At 48.3% G+C, this 13,630-nt stretch overlaps 5 protein-coding genes across 5 annotated transcripts; 4 read left to right on the forward strand and 1 right to left on the reverse strand.

The window, feature by feature from the left end:
- Window positions 1-618: 618 nt before the first annotated feature.
- Window positions 619-4,636, reverse strand: GIQ15_01103 (uncharacterized protein; the record flags this gene model as incomplete). The annotated part of the gene is made up of 4 exons (XM_033548520.1): window positions 619-4,206; window positions 4,264-4,319; window positions 4,397-4,492; window positions 4,546-4,636. The coding sequence occupies 4 exons, from the start codon at window positions 4,634-4,636 to the stop codon at window positions 619-621; spliced, it is 3,831 nt and encodes a 1,276-aa protein (XP_033409471.1).
- Window positions 4,637-6,404: 1,768 nt separating this feature from the next.
- On the forward strand, window positions 6,405-7,959 carry GIQ15_01104 (uncharacterized protein; the record flags this gene model as incomplete). The annotated part of the gene is made up of 4 exons (XM_033548521.1): window positions 6,405-6,736; window positions 6,811-7,052; window positions 7,113-7,453; window positions 7,516-7,959. 4 exons carry the CDS (start codon window positions 6,405-6,407, stop codon window positions 7,957-7,959), a joined length of 1,359 nt encoding a protein of 452 aa, XP_033409472.1.
- A 413-nt stretch (window positions 7,960-8,372) lies between these two features.
- On the forward strand, window positions 8,373-9,531 carry GIQ15_01105 (uncharacterized protein; the record flags this gene model as incomplete). The annotated part of the gene is made up of 2 exons (XM_033548522.1): window positions 8,373-8,706; window positions 8,771-9,531. The coding sequence occupies 2 exons, from the start codon at window positions 8,373-8,375 to the stop codon at window positions 9,529-9,531; spliced, it is 1,095 nt and encodes a 364-aa protein (XP_033409473.1).
- A 708-nt stretch (window positions 9,532-10,239) lies between these two features.
- On the forward strand, window positions 10,240-10,897 carry GIQ15_01106 (uncharacterized protein; the record flags this gene model as incomplete). Its single annotated transcript, XM_033548523.1, has 3 exons — window positions 10,240-10,273; window positions 10,337-10,433; window positions 10,531-10,897. The coding sequence occupies 3 exons, from the start codon at window positions 10,240-10,242 to the stop codon at window positions 10,895-10,897; spliced, it is 498 nt and encodes a 165-aa protein (XP_033409474.1).
- Window positions 10,898-12,009: 1,112 nt separating this feature from the next.
- Window positions 12,010-13,098, forward strand: GIQ15_01107 (uncharacterized protein; the record flags this gene model as incomplete). The annotated part of the gene is made up of 1 exon (XM_033548524.1): window positions 12,010-13,098. The coding sequence occupies one exon, from the start codon at window positions 12,010-12,012 to the stop codon at window positions 13,096-13,098; it is 1,089 nt and encodes a 362-aa protein (XP_033409475.1).
- Window positions 13,099-13,630: the final 532 nt, after the last annotated feature.

A 13,630-nucleotide genomic window follows, 5' to 3' on the forward strand; every position in this document is an offset into this window, starting at 1 on the left:
TGCTGGGTTATAGCCTCTTCGACGGCGCTTGAAGCTGTAGCTCCAGAGGTAAACAAAAGGATGTTTACGCCAAGCCTAGTCACGTGTTGTTATCTTATCTTATCGTTCCTGATAAGATCCGTGGATCACCTGGGCAAACACCTGAGGCAGGCTGGATTAACACAACAAGAATAATACCAAGAATACAAGGAACAAGATAATAATTCCAATTCGTCATAATGCATCCAAAAGTTAGAGAGAATCCTGGAGGGTCAGTCTCATAAACAAACAAGGAAAGTAAAGCAACACGTAAATGACAGCGCAGCTTGATATATGTCGAAACGAACCAAAAGGCGGAAGGGAAAAAAGAGTTTGAAAGTAGAGTAGAGATAGATATATACAATCCAACAAAAAATGAAGCTCCCCCGGCGCATAAATCGTCCAGGATTTTTACACGAGAATAGCATTGCTCATCAGCACCAACAAGACATCCCAACCATTGCATCTTGTATCGCAAACTTCACGCTTTGAAGGCCAGAATAATTATAAATAGGCAGAAAGATGCAATGATATATAGAAAACGCAAAGATCAACATGTATGTAATTCCGTAGGTGTTGCCTCGTCAGATGTCATTTGCTCTATGAGGAGTTGACGGAGGTCTGTTTTGAGCCACGAAGTTTAGGGTTGCGAGTAGTTCTCTTCTTTGGCTTCGAGCGGGTCGTATCGCCTCCCTCAATAAACTTTAGAAGTTCATCAATGCTCCTGGAGTCCAAGCTTGGGTTGGCATGTCCGTCGACACCGGCGACCATCTCCGACGTGGTCTGCCCAACCTGGGGCTGAGGCTGGGTGCCGAGAGAGGCACGGCCAGGCATCGAAACCAATCGTCGTCTGCGAGCTTGGATATCCTTGGCACGCTTAGCGATAGAGACGGCATTCTGGGTGAGTTGTTCAAGCCAGCTCTCTGCCTCCTTGGTGTTGCGATCCTCAGGTCCCAGCTCGTTAAGGAAGATGTTGTAGGCTTCACGCATGCGGTTGACCGCAGTCTTAGAGTCCTGGTCGAGTGCAAGAGCTTGTGCAAGCTGGAACAACAAAGTGGCTGTGTTGACGGACTGTCTTCCGAATAGCTCGTCGCATACAGCAAGCGAAGACTCGAACCATTTGCGAGAGTCTGGGTATTTCTTCAAGTGTTGGAGCATAACAGCTGCGTTGTTCATGGTGGTGATAGAGTCGGGGTGGCTTGGGCCATAAACGATCTTCCACAGTTCCAAAGCATGTCTGATATAGATCAGGGCCGTTTGGGTGTTCCCGGTGGCATGCTCGAACAAAGACAGGTTGAGGTAGCTAAGGATGGCATCAGCAGAATCAACACCTACTGTTCGTTCGGTGACAATAACAGCCTTGCGTGCCAACTCCACGGCGGCCTCCTTTTCGTCGGTTTGGTAGTATACCATCGAGAGCTGGTGGTACAGCTTAGCCACCTCAGGGTGAAGAATGCCGTAAATTTGCTCGTGTAGAGAAAGAGATTCCAAGATGAGCTCTTGACCAAGTTCCTTCTGGTTCTGCATCAGTGAGATGCGGCCGGCTTCGAAGGCCTCCTCAGCAAGAGCACTGCGTGGAGCTGCATCCTTAACAATGGGGACAACGTTCACAATGTCGTCGGGAACGAAAGTGAGAGTGGGTGCAGGAGCAGCAGGCGCAGCTGGTGCAGCCGATCCCTTCTTCTTCTTCTTTTTCTTTTCGTCTTGGGAGTCACTATGGGCCCCGTTTCCGGAAGGCGAGTGCTCCTTACCCTGAGCTTGGGATTTCTTGAACGCAAACTCTCTCGCTGCGAGTTGTAGACCAAGCTTGAGGGAGATATCCCTCAGAACCTGGAAGTGCTTCAGGCTTTCAGTCCAGCTGTCGTCGAGGGTGTATCTGTAACGTGATCTAATCTGCTTCTCGATATCGGCAGCCAGAGTTGCAGGAGTAACGTCCTCGAAGGAGAAGTCGCCTTCAGGGTAAATCGCCCTGAGGGATTCGTCAACCTCAGCACGAGGCTTGGGGTTGACGTCTGTACCGAGCAAGCAGTTGAGCAGGTGGGCTATGCAGACGGTAGCAAATGGAGGAGGGAGGTTTCGGAGGTAACGGTTAGCAGTATGCTTGAATGAGCGAGCTACCATATCCTGGACCACAAGAGCAACAAGAGAGTCAAGTCGGGAGCCCTTTTCTTTAGCAAGTTCTGCGACCTTTCCAAGGTATCTAACGTTGATACCACGCTTGTGGAGGAGCTGTCCAAGAGATTGGCCATCCATAGGGAAGCCAACCTCACCATTATAGAGATCCTTGATAAGCTCTGGCAGAACCTTTGACCTCAAGTGATCGCAGGCGTCACGAACTTCCTTCTCATCGCGTGCCCATTCCTCCTTTTCTTCCTCAGTCTGTGGAACTTGACCGCTAAACACATCGGGGTTCAATGCCAGGTGGAAATTGGAAATATCAACTCTCTCCTGGTCAGTGTTGTCCTTCTTCTCGGTGTCAGTGCCTTCGCCGTTTTCGATTTCCTTGGTTTCCTTGTTTTCCTTGGCTGCGCTTCTGCGCTTTTCAACTTCCTCCTTGACATATTGTCCCATTTTGTATCTCCAGTACGATTCCACTAGTTCCTGTCGGAGAACTGGCATTCTGTGGGGGTACTTATCATGGCCTTCGGCATCTTCAGTCCATGAGATATCAAGCGGGGTGATACGGTAAAGATCGAGGACGTATTTACGACCATCAGTACCCAGGAGACCCTTGGTCTCAACACTTCCCTCCAACTCGTGTCTAACGTTATCCTTGTCCCAGACAGCGTGCTTCTTAACACGGAGGGCCTTGGAAAGCTTCTCAAAGACCGGAGTGAATGCCTCGTTCTTTGCGACAACGTCCTTGCCCTCGACACCACCATAGTCAATCTGATGCTCGCCAGGCTCGCGGTGCTTGAAAATACCGGGAACAATGCTTTGACCCACAAGACGTTTGCCGAGATAGTCAACCACGACGGTTCCTGGGGTGAAGAGTCCTGGGATGTCGAGCTGGTTAACAGCCTTGACACCCATTACGTCCTTTCCAACGGCAATACGAGCAGCTTCATCGCCGCCCTCGGCAGCGAAAGTGCCCACACCATCTGCACCGAAGGAGAAGAAGATGTTGTTATAAACGAAAATTTGAGCATCTCTAGCCTCCATTGGGTTCAAGGATGCAACTTCACCCCTGGCAACCAAGATAGCGCCACGAACGGCAGCATCATTATAGTCTGCAAAGAGCTTTGATGTTAATCTTTCTCTGAACACTTTCTCCTGGACATTGTCCCGGGGCAGCTCTCGGGTGGTCTGGAACTCCTCATTCCAGTCTCTCAAGGTTTCAGAGTTGTCCACACCCGCAATCAAATAATTTTCCTGCGATCGTGTAGCGTCTGATAAATGAGCGGAAGCGTGGCTCTGAGATGCTGGTACGAGCCATGGGTTGTTAGGTATCGAGTTTTGGAAGGGGAATGTGGTCAGGAGATCCTTTTGGTTGTTGAATTCCTGAAGAGCCTTGAATGACTCGTTAAATGACGGGGAAACGAGAGATATCAAGGTTAATAAGGAGTGAGCGCTGTAGTTCTTAGGAGCGGGTCGTGGGAAGGGGTCGAACTTGGAGTTGGAGCATTTATTCACGTAGAATCCAGATACGTGAGATGTGATCTGGTGCTGTTCACCTTCATTAGTGGTCACCAAGAGGTACAGTAGGTGTCCCTTCTGGCGGAGATGGTATGGTGGAGGGTTCCACGGCGAAAGGGAAACAGATCTAACGGTCTTGGGCACCGCAGACTGGTCCTTGGGCAGGATAGTCGAAAGGTTCAATGGGGCGGTGACATCGTAGCCGTCCAATGCGTGACTCTTCTTGGCCTCCTCAGACAGGCCCTCACCGGCAGCAACAGAGTCGTGCAAGGACAAGCCTGCGGAGATTCCATGCAAAGTATCGACACGGTTTCCGGCAGCACCGATCAGTTCTCTAATCCTGACAACGTGCATCCTCGCTTCCTTCTCGGTGTACGGGTCTTCGATCAGGGTCACTTCAGAGTCGGCCTTCAGGTCCTTGACCTCCGATAGCTCCACGTAATCATTGATTCTGTTTCCATCATTTTCCAAATGGAAGCAGGTGTACTGGAAAGTCCCGGGAAGTTCAACGATTGATTGACGGACATCTTGAACTTGTTCTTGGCTCGAGACCTAGACAATTAACTGTCAGCCAGGGTAATCAATGCGTAGTAAGACGGTTCAACTTACCATAACCTGGATATTGTATGGCTCATGAGGGAGCTTTACGCTGATCTGGAAAAGACCTATACGGACACGAGCATGAATAAAAAGCCCTCTTCCAAAGACCAATCCTTTTTTTTTTAGCAAAAGCCAGTCCTACCTCCAGCATTGTTATTTTCACCCTGTTCCCCCTCTACATTATTTCCATTCACAATTTCCTTGCCGGTATTCTCAGGCTTGGTATCCTCCGGCACTTCTAGAGCAACGATATAAATATTAGCCCAATTGCACAACGCCACAGAATATCACCGCCTCCCGGACGAGAAACGGGGTCAATGTCAATTATCAACTCATAAGCCATACCTTTCGAGTGTTCCGGGCCTTTATTTTGCTGGTCCATTTAGAATGATGAGCCAAGCTACAGTTTCAAAATGTACACAGTTCGAGCTTAAGAAGGTAGCCAAAGAACCGGCCTTTGCCTTGAATGAGCGACTCGAAGAGAGAAGGGAGGGGTATAATTATACAATATACAGCGCAACGAAAAGAAAGAGAATTCCAAGAAGAGCGTGAAATCGGTATTTCTTGTCTGTGCAATTTCTCAAGCTTCAGCACCAAAAGAAGTTCTTGTGGAGGAAATTTCACGGAGTCGGATTTTCTCTCGGAAGGAAACGGGATTATCTCGGTGAAGCTTAATCTGTTTCGACGCCCAGTAACTTCGTGGGGCCGGAGGGCAGGCCGATCACAAGACCATATATATATTCATACGGTAGACAGCTAAGATATATACACGAATAGAGTATATGGGATTGAGGGTGCCCGTTACGGAGCATACGTCGCCCTGTTATATACGTCTCGGCAATGCGTGAGTCGCCTGTCTGATGATGCCGAACTAGAAAGACCTATCTGTCCTTTTCCCCAGCTTTGCCCAACCGGCAAGTCAAACTGGTGTTCACCATAGCTGATCCCCGCAAGCGGTTCTGCAGCAAGGGCAGAAGCCTATATATACGAAATGCAAATCCTATGCCTATCACAATGCCCTCCCATGCACTACCCCATAAAAATACCCTGATTATCCAGGACGAAACTCACCCACAGCATGTCTGTTCAACGTTATTCGCTGCTTCTGGCCGGTGGTAGGCGCTCGCAGCCCATGAGCCGGCACTAACGAAGTAGCTCTTCCATAGCCATATTCACCGTATATTATGACCATCTTGCCGGGGCATCAGAAGCGGGATATGTGTCCTCTGCAGCTCGATATATCGTCACTCGGCCTATAGAGTGCTCGTCGAGCCACCACCGTCGTACAGGACCCTCTGGCGGCTGCATTAATGCCATCTAGAAAGTCCGTCGAGAATACCTAGGTAGCTAGACGCCAAACATCGAAGACTTTTCAGTGTCACGTGATATCCCGATATGGCGAAGGGGACGGGATGCATGCTGGGCGTGTCGCAAAAAAGAAACGTTCGAGAAAGAAAAAAAAATCAGATCGCAGGCGATGTTACCGATGGCATTAGTGAAATCGTGAGCGCCGCCTAACTCACCTTTACCCGTTTTTCAATCCCTAGGAAAAATTTCACCTTTGACGTTCAGTTGGGTAGCACTGAACCCCCCCGCTGGTTGTTCCCGATTAGGAAATTTCGAGTCTGCCCCTGAAAATAAACACAAGCTGTCGGACAGCCGTGAGATATTTCGGGCTTGACCAGAGTTCTACGCAGTCAATGCGGAATCGTCTGTGATGCGCTTCAACCAGATACGCAATGCAAAAACCACGTTTGGTTTTGGGGGAAGTTTGATAAGGCCACGTCATGCGAGACTCCCGCAGCTTCGTCGACACTATGGATCTCAAGACGTTGCGCCTGGAGGCCCACCACAGCCGGGCAAGGAGGGCCCGGATCCAGATGAGTCGTCTCGAGATAAGTCGTCGGACAAGGAGGAACCTTCTCTGAAAGCGACGTTTATGCGGATGTTTGAGTCGTCGGCAACAACGTTCGCTTCCATAGCTGTCCTTGGGTATGTCATCCCTGGTGTTTGGTTTACTGTACTATAGCGGATCAGGTATTCTATTTCTGAATTGATTTCTAACTTTGGATTGTATACATATATCTCTTTGATAAAGTGCTGCTGGTTTTTCTTATCACAAGTATTATAAGTACCTAGTGCTGCAAAAAATGGATAACGCCTTTGAGCCTGGTGATCCAATGCTAGAGCTTGCCGGAGTTAAAGATCCTAAACAAGACCCTAAAGGGAGCAAGGATATGGAAAGAGACCCTGAACACTGGCTTGAACGTGACGAGCAGGGTAAAATCGACGAGATCATAAACGGTGCCATAGGCCACTATTATCTTCTCATTGGTGAAAAGGGAACGGGAAAGACCTCTATGATCCTGAATGCTATGAAGAAGGTTGACGGGTCGCGTGTCGCCATGTTCGAGGCGCACGCAAACCTTGAAATTTTCCGGATTAGATTAGGAAAGTCGTTGGACTACGAGTTTCATGAAGAGTATGTCCACGGTGTACCCTGCACTCAGCCCGCAACATTCGATGTACTAATGTGGTATACTTAAAACCCTGCAGCTATATAGGGAGTCTCTTCAGTATCAGGGGACCTCGTGATACCACTGCCTTGCTGGACATTGAGCGTGCTCTAAACAAACTAGAGAAAGTTGCCATCAAGCGACGGGATGTTGGACAAAATCCATTGATTTTGATCATAAACTCTCTACATCTAGTGAGAGATGATGATGACGGCAGAGACCTCCTTGAAATGCTTCAACAACGTGCAGAGCAGTGGGCGGCCAGCGGTTTAGTGACCATGGGTTAGTCCACCGTTCAACTCTTCATAGCATTAACATTCTAGGCTAACCTCCGTATTATAGTGTTCAACAGTGATGATTACTGGATTTATGAACGTCTAAAGCGCTACGCATCTCGGATGGAGGTCATTCCAGTTCCTGACCTTCCAAAGAGTAAAGCGCTAGGAGCTCTACGCCGGTATCGATCAAGATACTTCAAAGAGGACCCACCACAGGCGATACTTGAAGAAGTATACAACAAGGTTGGCGGAAGATTAACGTTCCTAAACCGTGTTGCCAAATCTGAAGATATGCTGGCAACTTGCGATGAGATCTGCGAAGCCGAGAAAACTTGGTTTTTGAACAAATGCTGGATCCTAGGTGAGGAAATGGACGACGATGTCATGGATGAACAAAAGTATTCTGTATGGACTCCACCTTAACCTGCGTTCACCTAATGTTGAACTTCTCTAACGGCTGAATCTAGTCTGCAGCAATGGTGCTAGCAAGGGCTCTGGTAGAGAAGGAGAAAGAAATGGAGAAAACATATGATGACGACTCAGGGCATATCCTACCAGAGTTACCTCTCCACAAAGCACGCCAAATTATGACACGAGCAGACTTCATTCAGTCCTATGACCATGACAACATCTTCACCATCGACTCCAAGGCTAGGGTTCGCGCTGATTCCGTCCCTATGCAAAACGCCTTCCGCGAGATATGCGCCGAACCAGGTTTTGACCAGTATCTCGAGGATACTTTGGATAGAATTTCAGCTATCGAGAGCTTGGGCAGGACCCGTGAGCTTACCGTCAAGGACTTCTGGAACCAGGGTAAATTCAAAGCAACCATGCGCGATACGAAGGGACGCGAAACCGGTACTCTTGAGATTGGCGTGGTTCCACCCGAGAAGGAAGAAGACGACGACTAGAAATTTTCATTTTGTATAATATATTATTTTCCTTTCTTGATGGACATAGGGTGGTAGACTTTCTTTTTGACTTAATTTCTTGATAAACAACCTATTTTAGCTAGTTAATGCAATACTGGACACTTCAGCAAAGAATACTTCAGCAGCACTATGGAGCGTTTTAATATATATCAGGCAGTTATCATGGCGTTTGTTTACTCTATAGCAACTACCCTTACAGATACATCACGTGATATACCATGACATCATCCATCGCTTTCCCTACCTAGCAAGGTTGCGATCAAAACAAGCCCAAAGCTACAGCTAGAACCAACTCACCGCTCGTGCGCCAGGACATAACCTCCTTCAATTGAACAGCAAGACTTCTGGTTGTATACCTTTACAATTTTCAGGATCCAGTCATTACACCTCCAATGGGCCCGAAATCAGCCTCCACCACATCCCCTAGGCGGAGAGGGCGACCGACTAGCAAGGAGACCACCACTACGAGCACGAAGACAGTAGCAGTCCCAAAATCCAAGGATATCGCGGTTGCTGAGACATCGTGTTTTGATAGCGCGTTGAAGTTTACGCTGCTTACTGCTAGCAGCCTACTTCTCAGCAGCGCGCTTTTCTCTCTCAGCATCCCAATTACGAAGGGAGATTTGGCATGGACGAGTAAACGCCTGGATACCTGGAAGGATGTCGTGGCTTTGCTATCATGGCGCGTCCTTGAGCTAGGGATTCCGTGGTTTTCAGGATATGATGGTTCGAATACCCTATCGTTTTATTCCTAAAGTCTCGATTTAGTGCTAATCTTTCTCTTCATCAGCGTGGGATGTTTCGTGTTTTATTGGCCTTATTCACCTCCCAACATATTCGCTCTTACTAAATTTCTATAACATTCGGCCCACGACGATACTTACTGTTGCGGCTATCACCACTCTATCGTGTACAATTCCGTTCTCCTACTTCCGCCCACTAAGTGCAGCTCACAGTGGCGGTGTCACAACTGCTAATCGGGCGATTCTCTCGGACCGCCTGACTACCATCTACACCACGGTAGCTTCGACCCTTGTGTACACCCTAGTCTTGTATCTCAGCTTTGCGACATGGCTCCCGGTCCATCTTGTCACTTACTTCACCGGGCTCCCTGATATTAGTGCAGCGCATGCCGGCGCGAAGGGATTCCTATCCCTTTTCCTTAGCCTTCTACCCGCAGGATATGGAACGAGAGACCTTTTGTTCGTCACATCAGCCAGCCAGCCCCAAGAAAAGAAAATTGAGAAGAAAACGACACGTCGACGCCTTCGGTCAGCAGACTCACAGGTTGAGGAAGACCTGCAAGAAGATTCCTGCATCGCCTCGCTTTATAAGAAAGCCTGGCTTGGATTGTCTCCTAACCTCAGGGTTCTTATATCGCGATCAGCAGTTTTGGCACTTATGACCCTAGCCAACACCTTCGTGCAGCTTGGGGGCACAATCAATGGGGTAGAGCCTAAGGGTGCCTTGGGATGGGGGGCCACTTGGTCACTCGCCACTCTTATCAATGCTGCTCTCTATGGATGGATTCAAGAAGCGAACGGAAGATAATAGGCAAAAGAAATGATGGCAACCAGACCCCTCCCGGCTATCCACCTAGCCAATAATGGTTTCATGACCTTTCTATTTCTTACCCGAACGCCTTTTCTTTTTCTTTTTTACGACATAATGGGGATGCAAACGTGAGGCGAAGGGAGGAGCGTGGGGGCCTATGACAAGGGGCTCGTCGAAAGCTGGTTTTCCCGTATATGGAACGAATTTGGCTGGACAAAGAGAGTGGGAGAATGGCCGACGTCCATTCCATTCCGCAGTAGTGGAATCCTGACACTACAAAGGGAATGCTTAATGTACGGAGGCTATTATTAGCGGAGTGCGGATGCCGCTTGTGGGAGTATGTTCTTAGATGTGATCCGAATGCAGGTTGTTATGCGCTTTCATGATACAATGTTTTATTTCAGCCTTCTCGTGTTTATTGAGGGGTATGGAATTATTTAATTTTATCAATAACTTTATTTAATGGCGTCTACTTTATAAAAATGACGATAAGATACCAAATCTAGATCTTGGAGCACTTCCTACCTAGGTATCCAAAGGCTTGCTTTCATTGGTCGGGTGTATATTACCTAATAATGATCACGTGTATAATTTGTCATCCATCTTAGTAAGCTTCGCGATTGGACATCAACCGTGGAAAGCGCGCGGAGGGTTGGAGTTGGATCTTGATACTCCGCACGTCTGCTGCTGGGCAGGGCCGTAATCATGTCCGGCGAAGTCACCCTCAGTGTCATTGATAGTATGTGTTCAGCCTAGGATCCTAAGCTGCGAAGCCGGACTTACAAGCTAACCTTTTCTCTAGGTGACCTGAAAGAGGTAATTCAAAACTTCTTCGAGATCCAATCGGCGGTGCATGGATACCTCGGGCCAGAAACACAACAAGAACTAGTCAGGAAGCTGTCAGTCCTCCCTTCAATCCATACTCTATGAGCTTTTATAGAGGGCACCGTCTTATCTGTCACTGTGAGCTAACCGGTGAACATATTGACGTACTAGGAAATCTCTCACAATATCTCTCAAAACCCTTTCTGAGCATACTACACTTGACCCTTCCCTTACAGACGCCGCATCGACACAAACCAACGTAAACTCAGCTCTATCACAGGCGGACCCTCCCTTACACACTATCCAACTTCCTCCTGAGATCGTTGACTATGTAGACGCAGCGCGTAACCCGGACATCTACACGCGAGAGTTCGTCGAGCTAGTACAAAAGGGCAACCAGGATTTGAAAGGGAAAGCAGAAGCCTTCTCTTCCTTTAGGGACACACTCGCGCGAGAGATGGCTAGCGCGATGCCCGAATGCAAGAAGGAAGTCGTGAAAGTCGTGAAAGCAACTGGCGGCGATGCCCAAAATTTATGATCAATGCCTCCATTACCTTATTTTCTTCCAGGATCGGCGCTTTAACCAGTCGGGGATACGGGAGTACAACGGTTTATATATGGAGTATGGAGTGCTCTCTGCTATCTAGTAGCAGGTGTCAAATAATTTCGATCAGGACTGATGAATAATTCTTATACGATTTCTTCCTTCACATAGCAGACTTGGCCATCATGAAGCAGCATATATCGGGGGTAGACTTCCCGATCCCCAAGCCCGAGGCTCACACACAAGTTTGTCGATGTATATATACAACTCAACGACGCCCCTTTAAAAGTCAGGCGGTTACCAACTTCCAAAAATAGGGTTAACGTGAAATGCCCGTTACCGAGCGCCACAATACTATTGCACAACGGATCTGGCTGACGCAGAACCCGAGTCGTGGGCGCACCGCGGTGTGGAGAGAACTACATATTCTGATCATCCGAGAGCTGGATGGACCAATAGCCAACGCCCATCGAGAGAGCAAAACATGCAAAGAAGCAAAAGCAAAAAGCACTTCGCCCTCCTTAATGGCCATGAACCAGTAGCCTTTCGCGGCGCCAACTATCATGTGCCGAGCTGATGAAGTGTAACAGGACCACGACCGACTACTCTATAATATTACGTTAGTGATACTATACGCTTTCGGAAGTTATAAGAACCTAAGCGTCTTATGTCGATCTTCAGTCATGCATCTCAGCCAGATTTCCATGCCATCTCCGGGCTGAAAGGAGCAAGGCTGAGTTTCGTACGAACAATGGACAAGGGCATCCTGGCAGAGGGTGTCATCTCGCCGAGGGAAGGCTTGCCAACACTCTAGATCATATGTGAATTCACCCTCGCTGTTGTCGTACGGTACAACCCCATAATAATTGCTCAGGCTTGGATAACACGGAAATAATTGTGGCTCACCATCGCCCCACATTATGCCAGTCGACTTTCCACCTTGCGGTTCAATCGCTTTAAAATGCTCCTGGGAAGCCCCATCGCTGACCCGAACCTCATACCCTCTGGTATGGAAGTGCTGATACCTTTGTTGATATCGATGATGCGCCTGATGCAGCCTCCCTACTGTTATTCATGACTTATCCCTCTAGAAAAGCGCTGCCGTCATGTCTGACGATGGGGTGACGGGTGCTTATAGGGGGGACCATTTCGCCATCAAGATCATAATCGCGACGTTCATCGGGATATCCTGGTACAATGCGTTGGAATTGTGCGTCCTGGTTTTTGTGACCTTCAGCCATTATCGAGGACTTTACTTTTGGAGTTTGTTGATATCAGCTACCGTTGGCGTCATACCCTATGCGCTTGGATTTTTACTCAAGCTCTTCCACTTGATGGACACGGTCTGGCTGTCGCTTGTATTTCTTACGATCGGCTGGTGGACCATGGTCACCGGCCAGTCCTTCGTCCTATACTCCCGACTCCATCTTGTTATCCGAGACCAGAAGATCCTACGCCGTGTGCTATGGATGATAATCTGCAACATCTTTATCCTCCACCTTCCAACGACTATTCTCACGTTTGGTTCGAACTCGAGTCATCAGCTCAGATTTGTTCCGGCGTACAAGATTATGGAGAAGATACAGATGACTGGTTTTTTCATTCAAGAGGTCATCCTTTCCACCCTCTATATACGGGAAACAACCAAGATGCTGCGGATAGCACCTAAGCACGGGAGCCGAAAAATAATGTATCAGCTGCTCGGTATCAACCTGATATTCATCGTCATGGATCTCGCGCTATTAAGCACAGCCTACGCCAATCTATATGTCATTGAAACGACCATCAAAGCCATGATATACAGCGTCAAGTTGAAGCTTGAATTCGCTGTTTTGGGGAAACTTGTCCATCTGGTCAACATACATTCCTGGAACCCAGAATTCTTTAGCGGAGCAAACGGCTACCCCGACTTCGTGGATCCGACTCAAATAACTTCAGATATCACTCGACCCCCCAAGTGCATCAACAGTCCTCCAAACCCGCCGTGGTCGTTCCCTGACGCGTTGCCAATTATGTCGGATCCGCAATTGGGCAGGAAAGAAGACGTGGCGCCTTCAAGCAGTGGCAGTTTGGCTACAACGCAGCTCGCTCCATCCACCCCCAACGGTATTCCAATGCCAGTGCCAGTCGACGTTACACATGCCATACCCTCCCAGATTATGTCACCCAAGATCCTTCCCGCATGGCCGAGTTAGCAAGGAAGATATTCTGGCCGTTGCAACCACGACACGCACCATCTTTCCTTCTGCCCAGCCTGGTGATATAACACCCAAAGGATTCTGAAACCCCGGACCCGGCTTATCACGCGGCAGGAAGGAAAAGCAACTTAGCTTTTATAGGATGTGTGGGTATATCAGCTCAAGCAAGGAGAAGGAGCTTGACTGATGCGTGTGGCTGAGGAAGCTACCCATACGCACAGCACGGAGTATTCAAACGTTTATTCAAGACAATAATACCTGTCGGTACCTGTCACGATAAACGCTGCCTGACTCGGGGGAATACATGAGGGAAGCTGTATATATGTACATTATCACGTCAAGCGAGGCTGGTCTCTGGCTTACATGAATTACGATTAACGATAGATAGCATTGGATAAGCAGGATTAAAGTTGTATATAGACTAAAGCACGCTTTTACACATATCATACTCTCAATATGCCTCCCTTCATAGTATCTATTAACATAATAGCCCGTTCATCTACAGAAGCTACCCTGGAGCTATGTGATG

This window comes from Arthroderma uncinatum, assembly GCF_011692745.1.
Source record: "Arthroderma uncinatum strain CBS 119779 chromosome Unknown scaffold1, whole genome shotgun sequence".
Taxonomy (NCBI): Eukaryota; Fungi; Ascomycota; class Eurotiomycetes; order Onygenales; family Arthrodermataceae; genus Arthroderma; species Arthroderma uncinatum.